Raw genomic sequence first — 23,676 nt, 5'->3', positions numbered from 1 at the left:
AAATGGAGGGCAACATGCATCCAATACAAGCAGCGAAAGCAAACAGTAAATGTATTTGTTCTAGGGCATTGGTGCTTCCAACCCACTCCAATCAAATCACAACAGAAGATGCCAAAATAAATTGATTAAATAGGCCCCCCAAACTTAGGCAACCTTACCTAAATCCTTTTGTCATTTAGGATTGAGGTCCTGAGTTTTATTGCCTCCCCTGGACAATTCAATCCTTCGTCGGTTGCTAGAGAGACAGTCCACTTGGCTTGGGCCCTGAACCTTGAACACCACTAACTTCCACAAGTGGGGATGGCACGTTTCCGTGCAGAATTACCAGGCGCGATAAGCGCCATATCCTTGTTTTAACTTAGCGCGTATAAATCAACGACCTACTATAGTAGGTATCTTAGATCACGAAGTGACACAACAAGGCATTCCACATCAATGCCAAATCTTATAAGCAGAGATTCACTCCAGTGTCAAATAAGCAAAAATAATATAGTAAATTAATGTACAATTCATCTCGTCTTAGTTAGATCCTTCAACCGACTCATCAGGTCGAGGCAATCGTGCAGCTCGGACGGGAGTACCAGCCACATCGATCGTCTTTTTCTCCCGTTCACTTCTTGTTCGGTTAATCAGCTCCATGCCGAAAATACCGCTCAAAATACCGCACAAGTGCGATGCGATGTCAATCTTCAGCTTGACCGTCTTACCAAAGGCAGCAAGTTGAGGCACGCATATGAGCGCCAGGAAAATGATGCCCGGCACACCGTCCTGAGGTAGCCCAAAGAATCTGTAGCCATCAAGACGATGCTCCCAGAAGTATGCGGCGCAAACACCCAGCGTTGCTGCTGAGGCGCCCAGAGTGGTAACGCCTAACATACCTCGCATAGCATATGTAGCCACACTGCCCACAAAGCCAACCGCACCGCAGCCCACATAGAGGGTCAGTAAATTGGCTCGGCCAATATCCTCATGTAGTGCGGATCCAACAAGAAAGAGGGGAACCATGTTCATGAGCAAGTGGCTAAAATACTGGTGAGAGAAGGGTGCAGTGAACATGGAAACAGGCTTGACAGCACCGACAGCGATGATCATGTAGCGGTTGAGTAACCTCCACAGAGGAGGGGCCTTCCATGCTGCCCAGACAAGCACATTGACAGCAACAATGGCTCCCAGCGTCGCATGAGCAGTAGAGATATCGGGGAAGACACGGTACCGGGGAGCAGGCTCTTCATAAACAGTGCTTACAGCAGCTAGGAAGCCAATGACGAGAGCGACGAGAGTAGCGGAGGGAAGAACCCGCTCCCAGGTCTTGAGTTCTACAGGAGCTTCCAGATCAGACTGCGCCTTCTTATAGTATTCAGCAATCTTGGGGTTAGCAATCTGTCTCTCCGCCTTGTGGTCGAGATTAGCCAGAGTGCCAGAGTTTACTTCCCCTTTCGCCTCGGCCGCCTTTCGTGCTTCTGCCTCGAGGGCTTCCTTCGCCTTCCGCTTAGCGACATTCTGAGCTCGGAGTTCGTCAAGTTTGCTATGGCCATAGACGGGGTCTGGTTTATAAACTGGAGCGGGTTGTTCTTCGGTTTTGGTTTCGGCCTCGTTCTTGTTCTTCTTGGAAGCTTGCTTCGGCTTCTTTGCTGCTTCCTTCTCCGCTTCAAGTTGCGCAAGCTCATCCTCAGCTCGGAGGCCCGCGTTCAGCACTTCATCCACCTTCACTGACTTTCGTAGGTACTCGAGACCCTTGGCAATCTGACTCTTGGTGTATGAAGATGTATGGACCGCAAAGGCTGGATCGTCGAGAGTGCCAGCAACCCGACGTCCGTGGAGGATCCGCAGCAGTTGATTCGCTCTCTTTGGATTGATGCCCTTTCCGAACGCTTCCACAACCTCTGCATCGGTTAAGTCCTTGCTTCTGAATCGAAGACCGGCCTGGTCTCGGTAGTCTCTCGGCAAGTCCTCATAGTTTCGGATCGTCTTATCGAAGAATATCGTTCGTCGGGTCTCGTATGAGGAATTGTTGTTCCTAAAAATGGTACTTCGACAATTGGTGGACGACGGTAGAAGGCCGCTTCGATTCCTTGACGCACAGCTTGAAATCCATCGGGTTGGCGCAAACGGCTGGGCCGCAGAGGCTGATGCCTTTGATACTGCTCTTTGAAGAGCAGACCTCAGCAGCACCCTTGAAGAATTGGGGCAGGCGAATAGACTCATTGTGAATGAACGATTGAATGCGCAAGATGCGCCCTAGAGAGCCACCGGCTCGAATAAAACCACAGCAGCCACGGCGAGGGAAACAGTCGATGGTATGGTGGTGCCTCTTAGTGCATGAATTAATCTTCGACGCATGAGGCCGATAATTTTGGACACAGCATGTCAAGGAATGAGGTACGTACCGCCACTACGCAGGACGTCTAGCAGCCTGGACCCCACCATTGCATTCAACTGCCCCGCGGTCTTCTCGAAGCTCCCTATTACATGCCATATCTCCAACTACACCTCTTCACACGGTTCTCGTCATATTTGATCATGTCTTCCACGTCCACGTCCGCCGACACCACACCCATCGCCCCCGCGCGGTTCGCCGCCGCCCTCAAGGACCTCTCGGTGGGCATGTTGCACCTCAAAGTCCTTGAAATCCGCAACTCGATCGCCCATCTACAGTACTCCAACGACCAACTCAAGCCATTTGCAGAGGGTACAGAGACCACACCGTCCGGTGAAGCTTCGGGGCCCGACCAGGACTGCATCGATGCTATTCGCGAGAACGAACAAGTCATTGACCGTATGGCTGAGCGCATAGCTCTGATCCGTGCAGAGGTGGAAGAGCGTGGACTCAGCTGGACGGAATTCCAGAACCGGGATGAGACAACAAGTAAGAACGATGAAGACGCGGCTGCTGTCAATGGAGATACTCAAGCTAGCACCGCGGCATCGGACAACGAGAATCGACACAATGCATGGAACGATGGGACTTTTCAAACGGGGACAATTCGAAACGGCGAGGTACAGGTGGATCGTCAGGCCGGTCGACCAGAAGGTGGAAGTTTGAGCGATGAGCAGCTTCGCAGGGCACTAGAGGAGCGAATGCGAGACCTAGGCACAGACGATGATGAAGGAGGCATGCACCTATGAGATCGGGAGGCGAAAGAAACATGAAAAAAATACAGCATAGCCGGCGTTCGGGAGATGGAAAGAGATGACGGCATGATACCCAATAGTATACCGTTGTGCATAATCGTTCAATCACACGAAATGGTCAAATCGGTTCAGCCTACACTAGGTCACAGTTCACAGACAAGGGAGGAAGGTTTTTTTTTTTTTTTTTTTTAACCAATTTTGCTATTTTTCGATCTCAGCTGGTGTCTTGCTGAGGACTTCTGCTTTTAAGGCTGCGTAGTGAAGCCACAGTGTTATTTATACGTCATTCGACAGTTTGAAAGCACGCATCGCCGGCCTTTTGGTGCTTCAAAACCCAAGACAAAGAAAAGATAAATCATGTAACCTGCTCCAACGCCCAAGTGCTATGCCGCCCAATGCTAAACCAAAACCGGTCCCATATAAATGCTTATAAACAAGAGAAACCCGAGCTGAAACAATGTACTAGAGAAGGCGGTGAAGATAACGATGCTAAAAGAGATCAAGACATGTGAAACAGGGAAGAGACAAGACCGCAATGAGTTAGGTGGCAGGGTGAAACGGTCTCGTAGAGGTAATGAGGACGTGGGGGTTGCCGTATCTTATGCGCTGTGGCTTGAGCGTTTGTTACACGCGAATCCGACTCAGTCAGTGTCGTCACCAACAGGGGAGGCAGCACCTGAAAGTCTCTTCGATCGAGTGGACTTTTGTCGCTTGGATCGCTTCGAGGACATTCGGATGGCAGTGGCCGACCTTGTGCTCATGATGGTCTCAAGCTTTGGTCGTTGCGCGGCATGTCCCGCACTCGAGGGTGTTCGGCGGGTTCCCAGGTTCATGGCACTTTGCGAGAATGGAATGGGCGTGTCAGAATCTGAATCATCAGAAGAATCGTATCCTGGCGGTGCAGCAACCGGTCGCAGGCGTGTCTTTCGCTTGGCGAAGCCACTATCGAGCGAGTCGTCTGATGTGTCGAATGAAAGGCTTCGGGTTCGGTGGACAGAGAGAGACTGGCTAGTGCGGTTGAGGAAGAGGGATTCGATGAGTTCGGTTTCGGTAGGATTGCTGTTTTCCTTCTTCAGCTTCTCCATGACAAGCTTCTCGTGAACAAGTCGGCCAAGTTGCATATCGTCTCCAACCAATGTCCTGCCGCTCGATTTGCTCCCTGAGCTTCCAGCCCGGCTAACAGGCACCTTGCCTTCCATGACCTTGGCTGGCGGCGGAGGCTGCAGCATCCATTGGTGGGCGTTTCGCGAAGGAATCTTGCTGCTGACGACAGGAGGGTGGTACTCGTTGATGGGAGGATTCTTCGGAAAGTAAAAGTCGTGCCGTTGCTGTTCTGTCACCTCCTTCTCGAGTCCTAGTGTAGACTCGATTAATCGTCCGGCGGAACCTCGTGCTTTTGATATGGCGTCCTTGAACTTTTGGCCGCCCCATTGACCCCATAGCTCCTCGTCCTCTCGCTGATATCCATGTCGCCGGTTCCAATCGTCGGAGAGATTGTCGTCTTCGGCAATGACGGAATTGCTAGCGCCAAAGTTGATGCGGCTCCCGCCTTGATGTGTCTGCTCAGATACGCTGAATGCACTGCTCTCTCCGCCCTGACTTGTGAGGCCACGCTGACTAGAATTCTTGCTAGCAGATTTCTTTTGTGGTAAAGATGGTCCCATGCTAATCTCCTCTTGCCAATACGGGTTTGTGTTAAACGGTGAGGGATGTTGGTATACATCCGGTTGCTCGCCTACTACCTTGGCCTTCTCCTCGCGCTCCCTCCGAGACTGCTCGCGAACCTTTTGTCGATGTCGAACTTGGGCGCATGGTGTGCAGGCAAGAATATAGAAGACAGCGGATTGAATTGCGACGGGAAGAGACATGTTGGTGGTCGTCGCTTTGTATACAGTGTACCGGGCATAAGAGTCGCTTCGCTTGGCTGGCTTTCAATTGAGATGATGCGTATGAAACGACGAGCACGATTATATGAAGGGAATAATGGACAGAGGAAGACAATTGCTACACCAAAAGACACAGAGACATAAGGCAAGGGAACGCAGAGAAAGGGGTCCAGCCCAAGAATGAGCAGATTGATAGTCGAAGTTGAAGAGGATGCCGATGCCGAAGGGGTGGCAGCTGAATTGAGAAGGAAAACGAGCCAGGCTAAACGCAAGAATTGATGAGGGTGAGGACTGCGGTGTAAATGAGATTGGACCTGACGAGATGGTGGTCGTTTCTTTTGGGCAAAAGAGGCGCTGCGCCTGTACTGACTAGGCCAACGCCAGCAGTGGCCAGAACGGTCCGCAAAGGGGAATAGAGCGCAACGTAGCGCAACGCAATGGCCAAATGGTAAAGAATGTAGGTATGTAAAAGTAGAAACGCTTCGTCTTTGCTTGAAGGTGGCCGTAAAGCTGAAACCGAAGGGGCCGGTCGTTGGAGGTTAGGTTCGTAAGAGGCGTTCCTGAGCGACCGGAGACGTTGGCTGTTTGGGGCTTATTGCTCTGGTGCTCTGCCGATCCTAGTGAGTGAGAGACGTAAACTTGGCTAACGAGTCCCCCCTTGGAAAGGACCCCTTTGGTCCTAAAGTTAAAGGACAGGAATGTGAGAGAATGAGAATGCAATTCTGTCAACCAAGACAAGTGACAGCTAGCCCTGGGATTCGATCCCTTTTCCTTTGTCTCTCTGCTCTAGGGGAGTGATCGACCAAACCACCAAGGGTAACGTGGGTGATAAAGGGGGCGCGAGACGACGTTTCACAGAGAGGTGCGGCGGGCACTAGACACTGTAGATAAAACGGGGTGGTCACTGGGTTTTTGTCTAGGGGTTTGCACAGGGCACTCAACGGGCAGGGCAGAGATTATAGTGCGGGTTAGTAGAGAGGCTGAGATGGAAAACGGAATGGGTCGACCGTATAACGAGATAACGAGATATGAACGACCAGAGAGTGAGATACGGTCTGAGGGAGCCAGAGCTAGGAAGGAAGATTCCCAATCTCATATATTTGTGGGTAATGCAGGGTTTATGACGACTGCTGCTGTCGCGGCCCGTCAGGTCAGGTCCGTACGAGATCGGATAATGAGTAGGTTGGTGGGAGGACAGGAGACAAGGGTTCTTTTTGGGTGGCGGCGGTGATGGGCTAAAGAGGTGCTATAGTAACCAAGTCCTAGACCGACTACAAAAGAGGTACGATAATACGGACGGATACAGCGTTGACGACAGCTGGAAATGGCGCAGGTTGGTCGTATGCATATGAATAGATGAGGTAGGTAGGTAGCCTGGATTAGCTGCAGAAGGGCACAGCTGCAGCACGCTACAGTTCTTTGCGGTAAAAGTCAAGGTTTTAGTCGACGATAATGGGGGGCAGGCTGTTAATTAAAGATCCAGGGGAAATGGAGAGCAGTTGAATTGGCAGAGTCAGCCGAGCCAAGACGACAACATATGCAACTCAACCAAGATCAGAAGAACAATGCCATGCACAATAAGCTCAATGCATTGATCAAAGTCTTCGCGGTAAACCCATTCACCGTATTGAATTTCCAGTTGTTTCTGTTTCTGCATCAAAAAAAGAGGCGCACCCATCTCATCAAATACCACATGGATCACCACCGAACGTGCAGGGGCAAAAGGCACAAGGGACCTCCAACATGTGCACAAGTCCACCAATGATCCAGGTACCAAGAGTCGAGGTCCTCCACTGTTAATCCCCCGCTTGGTCGGAGCTGGGTGGGGTGCTAATGGCTGGGCATGGGTACAGTATGGACATGGGCATGGATCGAGCGAGCGGGTGCAGCGGCCTGGACCATCTGAGACTTCTTCAGTGCAGGGGGTTGGGCTGTTGAAATGATTGGGGAATTCAGAGAGGAGTTGTTCTCGGCATCAGCATCAATGGCTTGGACGGGGAATGTCTATCAAGTTGAGGGCCGAATCATGACACCAGGTCCAGCAGACTGAGCAGAATTGTTTTACCACAAGCCCAATCAATCTCTTGCCGATGCTACCTTTGATGCCGTCATTGTCTATCATAATCAGTCTATAAATGTCCCAATGTAACATCCGGTCTCAGACGGGATCTCCCATTTGTTTGTTTTAGCTGATAACTTGAAGCAATGCACGAAACTCAACCGCCAGCCAAGCCGCCGTTGCACAATAAAAACAAACTACGCCATGTTCTAACTTTTACGCCGAGCAACGTAACATACGTAGTAGGTTCATAGAGCTTAACTAAATTAATTCGTGACGTCTTTAGTTCTTCACCGCGAATTCACATCATTCTCGAGGCCAGTTCTCCGTGACTGGTCCACTCTCAGATAACAACAACTCTCTCACTGGAGACTCGGTTATCCATGTCAATACCTACTGCACTAAACTAACAGCAGAACTATACGACGTCTTTGTTACAGTAACAACTACCTAGTTCGATAATAATTAAACGAAATGTAATTAACTGCCTTCCTCACGTTGCCCGATCCCGCCATGTAAGGAAACGCCTGATATTAAGTAAGGTAAGTGTCTGCCACGTAAATAACTCAAAATGTCCCCAAAGTTGCCGGTTCTTCCAGCGTATTCTCTTGTCTTTCGTCATGGATACCTTACTTCCTCATCCCGCAACTGCACCTCATGCCCCCGCATCCCGCTTCCGTCTTCCGGCTCGGCCCCCTCATTCTCTTCCTCGTTCTTCGGCCCAATTCTTGCGTTTTTCCCTCTCCACCCGGCTTGGCATCTCCGAACACGATCATACCAGACCTATCACGACACGAGTCGATTCACACCTAATTCTCTCACCACACTGAACATCATAACATAAAGAAATATGCTCGCTTACCGATCCTACATAGTACATACTATCTGCTAACATAAGATGCGACGGCCCGGGTCTGGAGTGCCCATTAAGTCGATACCAGTAAACAGGTTAGTCCCTGGTCATTCCAATGCACATCTACGGCTATCCAATCCCGTTCTTGCATCCATGCCCAGAACCATCCGACAGTGCACTATGCAGTCTTCAATCTGCACGCTGCACGCCGCAACATGTGTAATGTATCATGGGCCGCATGAAGCGGTGAACAAAATAATAGCATTCGTGAAATCAGAAAAAAGACATGTTTGCGTTGAAGGGGATGTCATTCTCACTGCCATTGACTAAGCTGGACTTGATACAAGCTATCAAATCTAGACTTGATCCCCTTACCTTGACCTTTTCTTGTTCAAGAAGCGCCTTGCATTCTACATTCCTCTGGCCACGACTACTCTATACTAGACATGTTGTGACATACGTTTCAACACATGTTTTATCTCTCAATCTAATGCTACAGCTCAGTGCATTCCCAAACTTGCTAAACTAATTTCCCTTACCTCAACTTCCAAAAAGGGATACACCAAAGGCTTATCAAGTTCTACCAGAGATCATGAAGAGTTCAAGGGAACACGTGAAATTGACCCAATCTATAGACACCATTTCAAATACTTCAGCCGTGGCTAATTATGCTTCATTTGGCTTCTTATTTGGGCAGACAAACTGTCGCAAACAATCGAATCGACTATCAATACACTTCCCTATTTTCTTCCAAATACTGGCCTTGCATTATTCACCAATGCAGTCATTAACCGCGGGCTTTCCTTTCATTCCACGGCCAACATGAACCCTTGCTTTTTGTCCATATATGTGAACTGTGTCCGTCGGCGTTTTCTCTCGATGGCTACCTTTGGAATGGCCAGCCTTGCCTCGTCAAAAATTTGACCATAAACCCTGAACTCCCAACCGCAAACGCTTGTGCTCTCGCACTCCACCAACGTCTTGGCACGTGTTCGGACGGCAGACTGCCTCTTGATCCAAACTGTGGCAGAAATTCGTTGATGGAAAAAGAAATAGTCAAGTTACAGACAGGTGACAAGGAAAGTGTAATGGCATGCCTCAAAGACACGCAATGTATCCATCTGGGACCTGCTCTTCTTAAACATCCCATTCTTCCTCCTCCTCTTCCTCAGCAGCGTCGCCCTTAGTAGTCAATGCCGAGAAAGATCCAAATGACTGAGAAGGCTGAGAAGCCTTGTTAGGCCCGGTAGGTTGCTTGGGCTGGACGGCGGGGCGGGCCGCAGCCTCGTCGCCAGATCCAGCTGAAGTAGCATTCTTAGCACCCTTCTTAGACTTGGTCTTGACAGTGCTCCAGTCATCATCGTTCTGGAGGAGCTGGATCTGCTCCTCTTCAGAAGGTAGAGACTCAATCCACTTGCGGTCGGTGCTCTTGGGGGCATTGACTGCAGAAGCGGGGGCTTCCTCATATGTGTCGAGGGGCTGATGAAAGCCATTCGTCTGGGCAGCTTCGGGGGCCTTGGGAGCTCCCTCCTTCCAAGCAGATGACTTGCTCTGGGCAGCAGTGAACTGGGAGCCGTCCTTAGCAGCACGTCCCTCGGCAATGCGAGCGGCGCGGCGTTGCTTCTCCTCAAGAACCTTTCGCTCCTTCTCAGATTCCTCACGAGCAGCCTTGGCTGCCTCGGCCTTCTTACGGTTCTGGCGCTGCTTCTTGGTCTCAACAGGAGCCTCAGCCTTGGGAGTCTTCTTATTCTGCTTTTTGGGCTCCGTGTCGGTCAGACGAAGAACTGTTGGGCGAGCGGGAGCGGTTTCGAGCATGTCGGAAACATCGCCTGCGACTGCGACTGCGGGACCGACCTCAGGTGAGGTTACAGGAGACTGGTCATCATCGGCGTCGGCACCAGTGGTAGATGACGGAGCCGACTCCTTCTCCTCGGCGGCACTGGCCACCTTGTTGGCGCGAGATTGCTTGACAGACTTCTCTCGCTGCTTACCAGCATCAGATTTGGCAGCAAACTTGGTGCCTTCCTTGGCCTTTGCCAATTGTCGGGCAAATTCGCGATTGTCGACATTGTCGTCTTTGTCCTTCGCACTACTTGTCCAAGCGCTGGTCTCTGATTCAGCCTTGGGTTTCTTGGAAGCCTCCTGTGCCTCTGATGCGAAGGCCTCCTGGCGCTGCTTCTTCTTGCGGTCCTCCTTACGAGTCTCCGCCTGCGAGCTCTTGGCCGGCTTGATTTGAGCCCGTGGTTGATTTCCAGCTTTCTGGCCTTGAGATAATCGGTAGAGGGCGTAGGCAACGGAAAAGAGCAGGGCGTAGCCTGCAATGGTGTAGAGGTAGCCCATGTTATCCGCCGTGATATGGTGTATTGTATTGTACTTGTAAGAGATGCAAAGCTGAGCGAAGTTGCCTCGAGCTTCGTTTCGAGCTTCGAGATGAAGATCGTGGTTCGATCCGAAGTTAAGCGAAACAGGCGTGAACTCGAACACGTCTATCGGTTAACGACAATTGGCCTCTTGGTCTAACGAACCAAGGCGGGTGGAAGCAACGGCTGTGTACAAAAATAAGTTGTGGACGAAGCGTGACTGTGAGGTCGAGCCAAGTAGGGGCAGCTAAGCTGTCGCAATTATAAGGCCAGATTGTCCTAAGCAATGAGCCAATCGCTGAGCCGTGAGAGCGTCGATAGTCGTGGACGAAGCGTTAGGGGGATAAAAAAAAGGGAAAAGGAAAGGTTGATGATGGAATAGGTGAGGAAAGGGGTGCGAAATGACGGAAGCCGGTTCAGAAGAAGATTGATGAGTCTGGCGCAAATCACACAGAAGGAGAAGACACCAGGTGGCTTGAAGTCAAGTCAACCAGTCGGTTTTGGGCTACCTGAGGCGAGGAAGGGTCGCGGGACTGACTGAATTGGTTCCGACTGCAGGGGAGGTAGAGCAATGTTTGGACAGAAAGCACCCGACGCCAAGGCAGTGGGGAGCTTGGGGTTTCGGAGTGGGGAGAAAAGGTAGCCTGTGGGCGGATTATGGTGAGGAGGTACTTTAGCTGGAGAGATTTGGATCGAAACTGATGCAGCCACTGTACTTTTACGGAGAGGCTTTCGATAGTCAGCAACTGCCCGTGTTATACGAAATAAACGGGAGCTGGTTATATTCTTGGGACGTTTGTGATTATCCGTCGAGGTTTCTTGGGAGGAAGCAGTTGGAGAGGAGACGTCGTCAGGTGTTAAAAAGGAGAATGGGCTGGAAGTCTATACATTGGATCCAGCAGAGCTTGAAATTCGCTCCTTCCAACCAACTTCCTGCTTGGGCTGGATGAGGTTGATGAGACGAAGACTATTCATGGATATAACAGCGGGGCCGCCCATTACAACTTAAACCAGGGGTTCCAGTGTCTTCGAGGCATCCAATGGATGTTAGGCCTGGGATTGGCTCATCGCAGCTGTTTGTTCAGGGAGTAGACAGGTATCACGAACCTGGAAGCCTTCAAAATTACCACTGAAGGCCTGCATCGATCCTCAATTCCAGTGAGAGGTTTTATCACGAGGCATGAACTTTGCTAAACGATAAACAGGAAATTACAACATGTCCTTTTCCTATTATACTACAATTCAAATACTTGCGAAGGTCCTTGTTGAAGTCGCTGTACCAGCTTCGAACATACATATTGTTGGTCACGTGTGTATCATATGCTCTGGGAGACTGCTCTTCAAACATCAAGGGAAGCATATGATTAATTAAGCAAAGCAGATCATTTTCATTGGTCTGGCATACGTGGCTGGGAGGACAAGTTAATCGTGAGATGAGTCACTGATAATTGCTTGGAGGGTACATCGAACTTTCTTTGTGTTATCCCTGAAGCCTTGAACTCTTGCGTTGGGGTTATTTGATTGGCTGTCGGAGTGATTTTTGAGGTTGCACATACTTCATGCCATCTGCAACTCAAACTGCACTACCCTGCGTCGGGCTCGGATCTCGCAAGTATTCCAACTCTGACATCCGTGTAAGAACGGCGAGTTCATATATTATCGTACAAATGCGACAGGAGCCCAATAGAAGCAATGCCCATTCATATCTCGCTCAATTGGACAACCAATAGCTCTTGTGAAAAGCTTATCTCAGCAACTAACACCCCACCTGCCCACCTGCCCAAAACCGAAGGAGGGGAAACGCTCATCGGCATAACATGTGTGAACAAGAACTTTGATCCTCCTGTTTTCAACCTGCAACGTTTCAATTTTGAGCTGCAAGTAAAGAATTCGATTCCTGGGCTACGGAATTGTGAGAATAAATTCAAGGTTGATTAGATTCCTCTGCATTTATACTTTCTTAAACTTGTTGAACAAGCTTGACCTCCTCATCTAAGTCGCCACTGGTTTTTCTGGACATATCCTCCAAATTCGAGAATGGCTCCCAAGCAGAAGATCATTATCGATACCGATCCAGGTAACTGTCATGCGCTTTGAGGCTGGAACACCTGAATTCTAATATTTCAAGGCGTCGATGATATCCTGGCTCTGCTTCTTGCACTCAGTGCCAAACCGGAGGAACTTGAGGTTCTTATGGTGTCCGTCACATACGGCAATGTCCCCCTCCAGAGGTAAATATATATTTGAATTCTATTCACTACCATGAGCCAACACTAAGAACCTTCTCAGCTGTCTCCGAAACGTTGTTTCTCTCTTCCACGTGCTTGGGAAAGAACTTGAGTGGAGGAAGTCCACTGGCAAGCCCGAAGGCTTTGGAGCCATGAAGGCAAACAAGCCTATCGTGGCTGTTGGCCCTGACCATCCCCTTTGCGACGAAGAGCTGATGGCAGATTACTTCCGTAAGTTCAGTAGCTGCTTTGATAATCCGTTCCCTTTACTAATACCTGGATTTCTGTAGACGGCATCGATGGCTTGCATAATGTTCATGAGGCTCATCCTGATTTGTCTCCCGCTGAAACCTGGAAAGGCATCTTCAGTGATGGCGCCAACGAAGCCGGAGACTATTCTCCTTTCTTCACGCCATCCAAGGCGCCTTCTCACCATGAGATTCTCCGGATCCTCAAAGAGAACCCCATGGACACCGTCTCCATCCTTGCAGTTGGTCCTCTTACCAATGTTGCCTTAGCAGCCGCAGAAGATCCCGAGGCTTTCCTTCGTGTGAAGGAGCTTGTCGTCATGGGCGGTGCGGTAAATGTTGAGGGAAACTGTACTCCCGTGGCTGAATTCAACTGCTACGCCGATGCTGTCGCTGCTGCTCGGGTTTACGCACTCACCTCCCCCAAGCCGAGCTCCACGATGCCGACTATTCCCCAGGAGCTTTCAACTTTGAAAGCGTACCCAACCAAACTTTCCCGCCAGCTTAAGCTCACACTTTGCCCCCTCGATATTACTACCCCTCACTTGATTGGCAAGAATTACTTCAAGGAGAACATCCAGGCTCACGTCGAAGCTGGCAGCCCACTTGCTCGGTGGGTGTCACATTTTGTCACTAAATCCTTCAGCAAGATCGAGGATATGGAGGGGGATGAAAACGAGCCCGGTCTTTCGTTGCACGACCCTCTGACGGTATGGTATATGCTGACTCGAGATGATCCTAAGTGGAAGACACCCGAGAAACTGGAGGACATCCGTGTAGAGACCAGCGGTCAATGGACACATGGAATGCATGTCGTTGATCGTAGACTCAGAAAGAAGCCTGCCGAAGCCGCAGTCGCCCTCTCAGAAAACCCTAATGAGGACCCCCATATCTTGACTCTCGATGAGGTCCCTGGTGACGACCATGGTTGGCTGAGTGTTGTCAAGGGTAACCGTCTCAACCGTGTGATCGACTCTCCCGGACATGACATCTTCAAGGAAGTGCTCATGCAGCGCATCTTTGGATAGAGTCCAGGTTGTCGATCTTGCGTCAGCTTAAATAGTCAAATAAATTATCTCCAATTGTTGAAAGCCTATACCGTGGCGAAGGCCAAGATGAATTGTCTAAACTCCCTGAACTCGAACGCCTTGTGATCCTATCGATGCCGCAGGAAAGAAGATTCCCGAACCTCCAGCCGTGGATGCTGTACCCCAAACAGAATAACACGAGAGAAAATGTCGCAGTACGGACCGCTTTCCGATGTTTCGAGTGTGTAGTCTATACATGTTTTATACCGCCGATTGCTGAACCCTTGACTTCTGTCCAGTTGATGCTGTCGTCGAGCGCCTCATCTACGAGACCAATCGAGCATACGTTGTCGCCACGGACGAGGTATAGACCCAAAGGTACCTGAGCGGAAGGCTCAAGATCGTCGGGCGTTCGGATGATTCGTTCCACGGCGTTGTTCAAGACCTGGGCACATGCCGTGAGCGTTTGTATGGTCAAGATAAGTAGGAGGGTACTCACCAGATTAGTTGTTTGGTCGCATGCTGCCAGAGTTCCGACAAGAATACGCGAATCGGCTGTAACAATCAGGACTTTCTCTGTGGTCTGTATTAGCAAGCTGGTGAGGTAGGTAGTAGAGCTCGGGAGGGGTGTCGTACTGTTGAGATATCCACCGAGTGTAGCCATGACGTCTGAATCTCCTCAGCGATATCGTGCTTGGATCCTGAATGTGGTATTGAAGGATATTGGCTAGTTATAGAGGTCGAAGTGCGCTGAAGGGAATTACTGGACTCGTTCAGTGGGTATCAGTTGAAGCTGTTTCGACAGTCAATGTGGGTGTCTGTGGTGGACTTTTTGGGCGAGCTTCCAGAGCATAGGCACTAGACCTAATCGGGACTGCTTCTACGACCAAAGCACACGACAAAGTTGTGATGCTGGATATTGGTGGCGGATATGTGATGTTTGTTATGGTTTTCAATGCTTGATGTTGGGTTTTGCGTCTCTCTATTACTATCCAATCATTCAAACTTGGTCGATTTAAGCACCACTTTACTTCCGAGGAACAGACACACTTTGGATTTCACAGTGGGAGTACCAACCTCTATCCTAGGTATGTGGGAAGCCATGCAGAAAGCAACGACAAAAGTCGTAGGAAACCGCAGCACAAGCAAGATCACAGGTCAACGACGGGTGTATTTAGTAGGGGAAAACATACTAAATATTGAACTACCGCCTGCTACATTTGCTCGCATCACGAACGCCACAAACGAGAAAATCTACCCTAAATGAAACCTGCAGATGATAGCCTCCAGCACTTGAGTACTGCTTCCATATCAGCAAGATGGATATTGAGGAGCACGGGAACATCGTTCAGCAGTGGAGGCACCCCTTACGAGCATAGCCAGAGATCGTGATTTAACATTATCTCTTCCGACAGCCCTTCACCCCAGTGTGCGCAAGGACCCGAAACACCACACAGCGATGTCTCATCCATTACAGCGTCATTCAGAAAAATGTCTTCTTCACTACCCAGGACAAGCCTGAGCAAGCAATGAAAAACCGAGGCCATGTAGTGTTCGCGTCACCTGGAGGCAGTGTAATACCAGGGACACTGTGGGCAGAATCATGTGCAAGCACAGAGGAAACTGCCCGAAAGCCAAAAATAGGAATAATCACGATTGATGTCCTTAGACATCTTTCAGAGATTAAACTGAAAAGAACAGATACTACACTTGATCTAAGCCAAAAGGCAAAGAGAGCTAAGGAGAAAAGGAAAAGAAAAAAGCGAAGCTTGAACGGGACGCGACGAGGTTTTATGGAGGAGCCCAAAGGCGGTGAGTGGAGGTGATTGGCAGAATTTCTGGGGAAGCCTGAGGTTCCGCTGCGTTCAGTTCAGTTCAGTTCAGTGCAGCGCAGGCAGCAAGCGAGCACTTGGGTCGGGGACGAGGAATGACTGAGGCAGCTACGTGCACGGGAAGGTTGAGAGAATCTTGAAACAATGGGTTCGAAGGAAGAGAACTGGCAGATATCAGAAGCTCATCAAGGTCCTACCACTCAAGAGTTCTCGTCGGCATCTCCGAAAGGTGTAGTACAAAATGTCCGAAAGGAGTTTTACTTTATATTTACTTTTTATAATAATAATAAAAAAGAAGAAGAAAGGGACTGGGAATGAACCAGATAATATGTTGGATCTGGAAAATCGACAGACTCCTGATAAGTGGGAAAAAGGAAGTTATGGACCAATTCAAACTACCAACACCACCCGCGACTACTCGTGGTTTTCGATCCTTAGGATACCTACGAGAGCACACATTAAATATACGGGAGATACAAGTGCTGTTCTTAGTCACAAATACGAGGAAATATGCATGGTTTCTTTTCAATTCTGTACTTGAATTGGCGTCGTCTGCCGCTATCTAACAACTTCCTCCGAAATATATCCTCGATCATGAGCTAAAACTAAGTTCAGTAGCAGAGCACGTCTACTACCTACATCCAAACGCCGTATCCTGGGAGCATCCTCCCGAACGCTTACCTGCTCGACCAGATCCAGCCTTTGCCATGCGTAAATACCTATCAACCTTCTCACGCGAGCGGGTGTCACTCACGAACTCAAGGAAACCTATAACGCCTCTTTGTCCCGTACTCTACAAATATTGTATTGTTGTGTTGTGTTGTATACGAACCGCAACCTTGGTATCAATCTTCAACTAGTTCTCCCTCTTCATCTTCTGAGAGTTTAGCTCGTTTCTCCGCTCTGTCGCTCTGTTCCTCGCCATCGTCAGGCTCTCTTCGCTTGAGTGGTGACCTGGGGGGTCTTCCGTTCTCGTCATGCCGAGGCTGAGAACCCTCATCTCTCTCTGGGTATGGCCCTTCACCATCCTGAGCAGCGCCGTTGACTCTAGAGCTTACACCAGGGCTGCGACTCGCCCGGTCAACTTCAAAGGGGGTACCGGTCGTTGACGACAATGTGTCTGGTTGGCTCAACAGAGTATCACCGCGTTTTCTGGTGTTCTCGAGATGGAATGCTGGTGATGGCAGCGACGGGTTCTGCTTTCTAAGCGGATTCTCCGTGTAAAACTGGCGCATCACCTCGATAGCCTGAGAACAAAGGACCTCATCACCCTTGAGGAGCTTCCACCAGGGCTCGCCATTGATGTCCTCGATTTGTTGGTTCGCATATATGCTCGCAAAGAAGATGGCGCTGATGGCAACGTCTCGAGGTCCTATCAACAGAGGGATCGACGTGAGGCAAGCATCGTTGCAAAAAGCCCAGGCCGCTTGCCGTAGATTCTTGTTATGAACTATTCCAAGCTGATCGAGTAACTTGAATAAGTGGTGGTAGGGGTTGTCGACCATCAGATCAAAAGTGAGTTGTTCTAGCATGACCTCTTCGTATGTGAGAATACTGTCTCGCCATCTCCAGTACTCTTTGCTCTGCTCGTCAATGATGAGCTTCGCGTTCTTTTGTGCAACTTTGGCTACGGCGATAATGATGTCCTTTGTCTTGCGGCAGTTCTCTTCGGTCTTGTTGGCTAGAAAGAGGGCTGTTGCTGCGATGTTCTTGATTGCAGAGGTTAGCATCTAGAAAAGAATTGCATGCTGCTCAGTCAAGAGCAGTCTTCCACTGCTCCAGAGAGACGTTGGAATCGTAAGATCAAGTGGGAGAACTCACGTAATGATGAATTCCACCCTTTTCTTGCACCATGTGGCAGCGCATGAAAAAGCGATGGAAGAATACTCCAGCTACCCACAGCGTAATCTGAGGGAGATCCAACATGACGCCCGCCTGGTAGATGAAGTTGACGCCCTTGGCCCTGCGCATCCTCTCTTCCGCCGGCGAAAGACCCTCGACTATGCTAGGTGTGCTTCGCACTTCGTCCGACGTAAAGTTCCATTGGTTGAGACTAGCTACTGGAGTTTGCGCACCAGATCGGGCCGGTGATTCTTGGGGTTGTCGGGCTTGTGGTCGGGGGGGAGATGTTCGTGTTGAGTGCTGCGGAGGAGTTGGAACTGCTGGAGGAACGGCATCCCGACGCCGGGGAGATCGTGATCTCGAATCGCGTTCAGGTCGTGGGTTTGCGGGTAGGGTCGGGGGCTGATACCCTTCCCTGGGAGGCCTGTAGCGATCGATACTCGCCATGGCCGGTGGTCTTAAATCGGGATAACGATACTTGAAGCGCTGATAAGGAAATGGCTCCTAGGAGAGGATTGCGTCGGTCTGAAAGGTGGCGGTGCCAATGATCAACGCACGTAGCTGCGAAATTGAAAGTGATGCGAAGTCCAAGTTAGCCGGCACTGCAAGGAACCTGATCTAAGGAAGTTGGCGTTTGACAGCAGGGGCAACAAACTAGAACCAAATTTGGGTAGCGTTATCTAATCACAGGAGGGTGGGCACATGATCCTCCAATGGGTGATTGTAACACTCAATTCAACGGATGAAACAATAGGAACCCCCCCACTTTGGATGAATAGGAAAAGGCCCGTTTTGGATGATTGTTGACTATTGGCGCTTGCTTGATTGTTCATTCTTCGTTTTTTATTTATTCGGGCTACCTATTATTATGAATTTTTTGGGGTATCTCATAGTAGCTTTTGTTTGTCTTATTCTACCCAGATCTATTCTTCGTCAGCAATACCCTAAAGTTAGACTCCCTCGCCATCATTGCGACCCCATAGTTTGACTGTGCGATCGTGGCCTCCACTGACAATCCACTTGCCGTCCCTGCTATAGTCGACGCTGGCAACTGGGCCTGTATGGCCGCTGAGCGTCTGCACCAGTGTCCAGTCGTCTGCCGAGAAGATCTTGACATTTCTGTCAAAGCCGCTTGATACGAAGAAGGTGCCCGACTTTTTAGGTAGCTGTGCGCCCTTATCATCAACACCAGGTGGAACACCAGTGAGAGGATCGTCGAGACCTTTGAACCAACGCATATCAGAGACAGCACTGGTGTGCGCACCAATACCGCCTGTCCTTTGCACCTTTCGAACATCCCAACACTTGATCCAACCATCAGCTGAGCCAGATAGTACCCTGTGTCCATCAGAGCTCCAGTCCAGCGCATGGATGGGTTTTATGTGTCCGTCAAGATGCCCATCCAGGATCATGACGGTACGTCCGGAACGCAAGTCCCAGATTCTACCTATGCTGTCCAGACCAGCACTCGCGAGTAAGGATCCGTCAGTGTTAAAACTGACAGCGTAGACACCTCTTGAGTGACCTTCTTGAAGGAGAACCTCTGCAGTTGTTTCAACATCCCAGAGACGCCATGAAGTATCCTCAGAAGCAGAGGCCATATAACGTCCAGAGGGATGGAACTCGATACGACACACTCGCTGTGAATGTCCTTCGAGTGTGGACAGGGGAGTATCTTGGTTCAGAGACCATAAATGAATCGAGCCCTCGGCACCGCCTGACGCCAGGTTAACGGTGTCAGGTGAAACATTGTGTTCTGGTAGGGTAGATCCAGGAAACCAAGATAAGCCGCTAATCTTGTTGGTGTGACCGCGGAAGGTTGTCTTTTGGTTCAAGCTTGGTATTTCGACCAGCTTGACTTGCCCACCCCAGTTGCCTACAGCGACCAACTCGCCGTTGGGAGATATGCGAGTCATGCTGACATGACGTTCGCCAACCGTCTGACTGCCCTGGAGTTCGAATGCCTGTAATCTCTCCTTGACTTGTTTGCGAAACTTGACTTGGGTGCGTAGAGGGATCGTGGATTCAACTTTTTGAAATTGAACTCTCTTCTTGGCTCGCGGCAGAGAGTATTCAGCAAGCTTTAACCGCGCCTGTAGAAGTTCAGGCCCACCTCTTGAGTAGAACTCCTCCTCCTGCTCCTCCTCTTGATCCTGGTCTCCAGCGTCCTCCATCGTGATATCACCATTTTCCAACCCTGTCATCTCTGCCTGGATGGTAAGAAGTTCCCGTAATCGATCCCGACGATCCACAAGTGCCTCTCCGAACAGAGTAACTGGTTCACCCATCTCTCGAAGCTTTGCGCGGACTCGAGTATCATCGGTAGGGACTGCTATCGTTGCTGCTAGGCGTTTGCGATTGAATTGGCTGAGGATGGCGGAAGCTTTTTCAGATGGAACACCTGTTCCGCCCATTGGAATATCGTAGTCATGGTCATCGGGGACATCTTCCAATGCGATTCCTTGAGGCTCGGCGTCCTCGACGTACGCCTGCCGCGATGGGTGCATCATCTTGGCTGGAGATGACCAAACGTGGGTAAATGATAGCTTCGCTTGTGCACAAGCAGTGAAGAGATTGACAATGGTTGTCGTTGTACAGGGGTCTTTCTTTTCTTTTTCAACAGTTGAAAAGGGAGATATCGGATTTTGTCAGTCGAGGGCTGATGCTATGGTAGTTGCAGCCTTGCCGTTTTGCGCGCGCTCTTGGATTGGTAGACGTGAAATTTCCCAGACGCGACCTTGAAGCTCTCGTATTGTGTCGGCAGTTTATTTCGCCGGTGGCCGACGATGGCCCGGGCCTAAGAGACAAGAGATCAGCCTGGGAGTAATTTATGTCAAAAATGTATTTAAAAAAAAAAAAAAGAAGAATATCACTATTAAAAGAACCAACGAATGAACGAATGAAAAAGGCCCTAATTCTTATAATACATAATTCATTTTTCTTCTATGTTATTCTACTTTTAAAGATAGTTGGGAGGTTAGGTTAAAAACTTACTATATGACCTGAGTCCTATGTATTTCTCACCCTGGTCTTGGCTAGGTGTTAGGATCCAATGTTTAATGGGCCCTCAAGAATCACAAGCTAAAAGTTTAACGAAGACCAACCATTCGCTTTTTGCGGGATCGATCACCGCATGGCCCAGGCCTGTCAGGTTATTGGTGATGTCAGTGTCTCAAGACTCTCGGTCACCTTTCATGCCTTGTGATGCTGACATGAAGAACAGAATCTGGCAGACGAATGAGAAAGGGTCACGTTCGAGGTTTGTTCGCTGCCTCCTGTGGATAGCACAGAACCAGTCAAGGGAGCAACAAGTCTATGCTCTACAGCCACAAATTAAACAAAAAGGGGCAAATATAATTATGGTTAATGCGACAATGTTTGTTACTCTCAAGTCTCACGGTCCATGTCTTACTTAGGCTTCGACTCGAACTAATGAATTCCGGATTCCAGCAGCCAGGTTCGACAGTCTTGATGCAGTGCGTCCCCTGACCTGTCATGAGTTGTGTTAGTCTCAGGGGTTTATCTTATGTATAACACCCAAACTCGAGTGGTGGTTTGCAATACCCGCTGACTAGGCCCCCCGAGCCTTTAATTCCTCCCCGCGTTCCAAGTGGACGCTCGGGCTATGAAGACAGGGGGTTTCATTGAAGGCGGCGGCCCAGCCGATACCAAGGCGGGCTGAATCATATGCTGCCCCGTTGTAGAGAACAGCCAAAGGAGACGGATCCTCAAGGATCGCGGAGTTACAGCGCACCTGCTGAAATGGGCGCAGGGCTATGGCCACCAAAAAATCCTTGTTTTATTTTTCTTACTTGATTTAATACTGGAAGGACCCGTTCTTTGTCCTTTCCCTCTCTCTTCTTTCCCTCACACCACACTTGGTGAACACCAGTTCAACATACCCACGACACCTATCCGCTGCCAAATGCATATAGCAAAGCCTGCCGTCTTCCGTACTTCTTTCTTCCGATACCAGATGCGTGTCGCGAACTTCTACGAGATCGAGCGTCACTTCGAATCACAGCCCCGCGCAGATCCGGAGCGCCGACGAGGATTCCCTTGAATAGCACGACTATCTGCACTTGTCCACTGTCTGAGCTGGGCGAGTGCTGCGTGGTGTAGTTATCAGAGCATAACCGTGCCGTTCCTTAACCCCCAAAACTCAGACTACCACTTTAAATACCGCCCACCATGATAAGCCAGGCACCTGCCGCGGTCACTACCGTCCGCGGATTCCAGACTACACCTGCTACTTCGGGCGACGAAGACTCCGACCACGGACACAGCGAGGCCCCTACTCCGCGGCGCAAGACTCCCGGCCGAAACCTGATCATCAACGATGTCGTGAGTGCCAACTGCAGCCCTACCTTCCGCGCCCATCCCTCGCCCGCCATGTCGGGCATCGCCAAACTGCGCATGCAGATGGAGCCTCTGAGCCTCGATGGAGGGTCCCCATGCCACTCCATGAGTCGTGCTGGAAGTCAACAAGGACTGGCGCTTGAGTTTCGAAAGCAAATGATCAGCCGTACGCAGAGTCGAGAGGATGTTCGCAGCGAGGCTGGTAGCGAGATTTCAGACAGCTCTATTAGTTACGAGGTTAACCTCGAGCACGATTTTGCTAGCGAGAGTGTTCGAGAGCGTAGTGGATATCTCGAAACCCTAGAGGGCGGCCTTGCGCCAAACCGTAAGATGACGTCGGAGGACTTTGAACAGCTGCGATGTCTTGGCAAGGGTACCTATGGTACTGTATTACTCGTCAAGCAACGCGCGACTGGAAGACTCTACGCCCAGAAGCAATTCAAGAAGGCCTCGCTTGTCGTCCACAAGAAGCTCGTTGAGCAGACCAAGACTGAGCGACAGATTCTCGAGTCCGTCAACAGACATCCATTTGTTGTCAAGCTGTTCTATGCTTTCCAAGACCAAGAGCAACTATACCTCATTCTTGAATACGGACAGGGCGGTGAGCTCTTCACCCATCTCAACACCGAAAAGATGTTCTCGGAGGATGTGGCCGCATTCTACATGGCGGAGATGCTTCTAGCCATCTCTCACCTTCACAACGATCTCGGCGTGGTCTACCGCGATCTCAAGCCGGAGAACTGCCTTCTAGACGCTGAAGGCCATCTCCTCCTGACTGACTTTGGTCTTTCCAAGGTCTCGGTCGACCAGAATGAGAGCTGCAACTCGATGCTGGGAACTGTCGAGTACATGGCGCCCGAGGTGGTCCTTGGAAAGAAGTATGGAAAGGCAGTCGACTGGTGGTCGTTTGGAGCCCTCGGATACGACCTGATGACTGGAAACCCACCTTTCCGTGGCCAAAACCACGCCAAGATCCAAGACAACATCGTCAAGCAGAAGCTGGTTCTTCCTTACTTCCTGAGCCCTGATGCTAAAGACCTACTCACCCGACTTCTTCGCAAGGACCCCAGCAAGCGTCTCGGTGCCGTGATGCCCAAGGATCTGGCGACGATGAAGAAACACCGGTTCTTCCGCAAGATTGACTGGAAGAAGCTGGCGGAGCGCGAGCTTGAGCCACCGATTCAGCCCATGATCACGGACCCTGAGCTAGCCGAGAACTTCGCCCCAGAGTTTACAGAGCTGTCCATCAGCCCGGTGCTACCAAACAAGGAGGCCTGGCCTCGAAGTCTCCCTAAGGATGAGCTCTTTGGAGGATTTAGTTTTGTTGCATCTTCAAGCCTGTTGAATGAAGATCGATTCGCGGCTTTTGCCCAGACCTGATCGTTTACTGTCGGGAGGAGAGAAATGGTGACTATAGACTATAAAGATAGGGGAAAGGGAGTTGATTGAGAGGCATTGGTGTTATTCAAGATGCTTGCGTATTGATTGGTGTGGTTTTGCGTTACCTACAGAAAGAGCAGCTACAACAAAGACAGAGCCTCAATGGCCGTTGGAAGGTACTGTAGTATCTGTTAAGTTAGTCTGGTAGTACCATTCGAATTGTAGATTTCAATAGAGTTTTCGTTTCTATACTTGATCCTTGCCATCGGCTAGGGTGTTAATAACTGCCCGAAACGTGCAAACAGCCGGGGCAAGTGACAAATAACGGATTGGGGCTATGATTAGCCGGGGGCTTAGCCGTCAGGCTGGTGTTTGTTGGGTTGTAAGAGCATGACCGTGACTTCGTATTTGGGCGAGTAATGCAGTTGTGATGATTTGGTTGTCAGTCAAAGACACGGGGAAATTGACG

The 23,676-nt window shown here is 50.0% G+C and overlaps 9 protein-coding genes across 9 annotated transcripts; 3 read left to right on the top strand and 6 right to left on the bottom strand.

The window, feature by feature from the left end:
* Positions 1–425: 425 nt before the first annotated feature.
* FOXG_00593 (rhomboid-like protein) lies at positions 426–2,422 on the bottom strand. Its single transcript, XM_018377052.1, has one exon. It carries the CDS (start codon positions 2,203–2,205, stop codon positions 520–522), a length of 1,686 nt encoding a protein of 561 aa, XP_018232706.1. The 5' UTR covers positions 2,206–2,422; the 3' UTR covers positions 426–519.
* A 29-nt stretch (positions 2,423–2,451) lies between these two features.
* On the top strand, positions 2,452–3,499 carry FOXG_00592 (uncharacterized protein). Its single transcript, XM_018377051.1, has one exon. It carries the CDS (start codon positions 2,470–2,472, stop codon positions 3,124–3,126), a length of 657 nt encoding a protein of 218 aa, XP_018232705.1. The 5' UTR covers positions 2,452–2,469; the 3' UTR covers positions 3,127–3,499.
* FOXG_00591 (uncharacterized protein) lies at positions 3,303–6,642 on the bottom strand. Its single transcript, XM_018377050.1, has one exon. The coding sequence runs from the start codon at positions 4,998–5,000 to the stop codon at positions 3,774–3,776; it is 1,227 nt and encodes a 408-aa protein (XP_018232704.1). The 5' UTR covers positions 5,001–6,642; the 3' UTR covers positions 3,303–3,773.
* A 1,748-nt stretch (positions 6,643–8,390) lies between these two features.
* Positions 8,391–11,060, bottom strand: FOXG_00590 (uncharacterized protein). The gene has a single exon (XM_018377049.1). It carries the CDS (start codon positions 10,268–10,270, stop codon positions 9,068–9,070), a length of 1,203 nt encoding a protein of 400 aa, XP_018232703.1. The 5' UTR covers positions 10,271–11,060; the 3' UTR covers positions 8,391–9,067.
* A 919-nt stretch (positions 11,061–11,979) lies between these two features.
* Positions 11,980–13,969, top strand: FOXG_00589 (uncharacterized protein). Its single transcript, XM_018377048.1, has 4 exons — positions 11,980–12,367; positions 12,419–12,521; positions 12,580–12,749; positions 12,809–13,969. Exons 1-4 carry the CDS (start codon positions 12,328–12,330, stop codon positions 13,792–13,794), a joined length of 1,299 nt encoding a protein of 432 aa, XP_018232702.1. The 5' UTR covers positions 11,980–12,327; the 3' UTR covers positions 13,795–13,969.
* FOXG_00588 (uncharacterized protein) lies at positions 12,485–14,676 on the bottom strand. Its single transcript, XM_018377047.1, has 3 exons — positions 14,431–14,676; positions 14,294–14,370; positions 12,485–14,239 (listed from the first exon to the last, which is right to left on the bottom strand). The coding sequence occupies exons 1-3, from the start codon at positions 14,456–14,458 to the stop codon at positions 14,045–14,047; spliced, it is 300 nt and encodes a 99-aa protein (XP_018232701.1). The 5' UTR covers positions 14,459–14,676; the 3' UTR covers positions 12,485–14,044.
* A 1,438-nt stretch (positions 14,677–16,114) lies between these two features.
* On the bottom strand, positions 16,115–18,107 carry FOXG_00587 (uncharacterized protein). The gene is made up of 2 exons (XM_018377046.1): positions 17,448–18,107; positions 16,115–17,335 (listed from the first exon to the last, which is right to left on the bottom strand). Exons 1-2 carry the CDS (start codon positions 17,913–17,915, stop codon positions 16,472–16,474), a joined length of 1,332 nt encoding a protein of 443 aa, XP_018232700.1. The 5' UTR covers positions 17,916–18,107; the 3' UTR covers positions 16,115–16,471.
* A 130-nt stretch (positions 18,108–18,237) lies between these two features.
* FOXG_00586 (serine/threonine-protein kinase PRP4) lies at positions 18,238–20,402 on the bottom strand. The gene has a single exon (XM_018377045.1). It carries the CDS (start codon positions 19,976–19,978, stop codon positions 18,419–18,421), a length of 1,560 nt encoding a protein of 519 aa, XP_018232699.1. The 5' UTR covers positions 19,979–20,402; the 3' UTR covers positions 18,238–18,418.
* A 404-nt stretch (positions 20,403–20,806) lies between these two features.
* FOXG_00585 (AGC/RSK/RSKP70 protein kinase) lies at positions 20,807–23,524 on the top strand. The gene has a single exon (XM_018377044.1). The coding sequence runs from the start codon at positions 21,660–21,662 to the stop codon at positions 23,205–23,207; it is 1,548 nt and encodes a 515-aa protein (XP_018232698.1). The 5' UTR covers positions 20,807–21,659; the 3' UTR covers positions 23,208–23,524.
* Positions 23,525–23,676: the final 152 nt, after the last annotated feature.

Source organism: Fusarium oxysporum, chromosome 1 (genome assembly GCF_000149955.1).
Source record: "Fusarium oxysporum f. sp. lycopersici 4287 chromosome 1, whole genome shotgun sequence".
NCBI lineage: Eukaryota > Fungi > Ascomycota > Sordariomycetes > Hypocreales > Nectriaceae > Fusarium > Fusarium oxysporum.
Note: the sequence above shows the minus strand (reverse complement) of the source record. Positions and strands in the feature narration are given on the sequence as shown.

What these genes read in the sequence shown, in the direction of transcription:
- FOXG_00588 (XM_018377047.1), bottom strand. Translation starts at nt 14,458, where the DNA reads ATGGCTACACTCGGTGGATATCTCAACA. An exon ending in ACTCGGTGGATATCTCAACA is followed by an intron (nt 14,371 to 14,430) that starts GTACGACACCCC and finishes TACAGACCACAG; the next exon opens with AGAAAGTCCTGATTGTTACA. An exon ending in GCGACCAAACAACTAATCTG is followed by an intron (nt 14,240 to 14,293) that starts GTGAGTACCCTC and finishes GCATGTGCCCAG; the next exon opens with GTCTTGAACAACGCCGTGGA.
- FOXG_00591 (XM_018377050.1), bottom strand. Translation starts at nt 5,000, where the DNA reads ATGTCTCTTCCCGTCGCAATTCAATCCGCTGTCTTCTATATTCTTGCC.
- FOXG_00587 (XM_018377046.1), bottom strand. Translation starts at nt 17,915, where the DNA reads ATGGCGAGTATCGATCGCTACAGGCCTCCCAGGGAAGGGTATCAGCCC. An exon ending in AGGGTGGAATTCATCATTAC is followed by an intron (nt 17,336 to 17,447) that starts GTGAGTTCTCCC and finishes TCTGCAATCAAG; the next exon opens with AACATCGCAGCAACAGCCCT.
- FOXG_00586 (XM_018377045.1), bottom strand. Translation starts at nt 19,978, where the DNA reads ATGATGCACCCATCGCGGCAGGCGTACGTCGAGGACGCCGAGCCTCAA.
- FOXG_00585 (XM_018377044.1), top strand. Translation starts at nt 21,660, where the DNA reads ATGATAAGCCAGGCACCTGCCGCGGTCACTACCGTCCGCGGATTCCAG.
- FOXG_00592 (XM_018377051.1), top strand. Translation starts at nt 2,470, where the DNA reads ATGCCATATCTCCAACTACACCTCTTCACACGGTTCTCGTCATATTTG.
- FOXG_00593 (XM_018377052.1), bottom strand. Translation starts at nt 2,205, where the DNA reads ATGAGTCTATTCGCCTGCCCCAATTCTTCAAGGGTGCTGCTGAGGTCT.
- FOXG_00590 (XM_018377049.1), bottom strand. Translation starts at nt 10,270, where the DNA reads ATGGGCTACCTCTACACCATTGCAGGCTACGCCCTGCTCTTTTCCGTT.
- FOXG_00589 (XM_018377048.1), top strand. Translation starts at nt 12,328, where the DNA reads ATGGCTCCCAAGCAGAAGATCATTATCGATACCGATCCAG. An exon ending in CATTATCGATACCGATCCAG is followed by an intron (nt 12,368 to 12,418) that starts GTAACTGTCATG and finishes TAATATTTCAAG; the next exon opens with GCGTCGATGATATCCTGGCT. An exon ending in GGCAATGTCCCCCTCCAGAG is followed by an intron (nt 12,522 to 12,579) that starts GTAAATATATAT and finishes GAACCTTCTCAG; the next exon opens with CTGTCTCCGAAACGTTGTTT.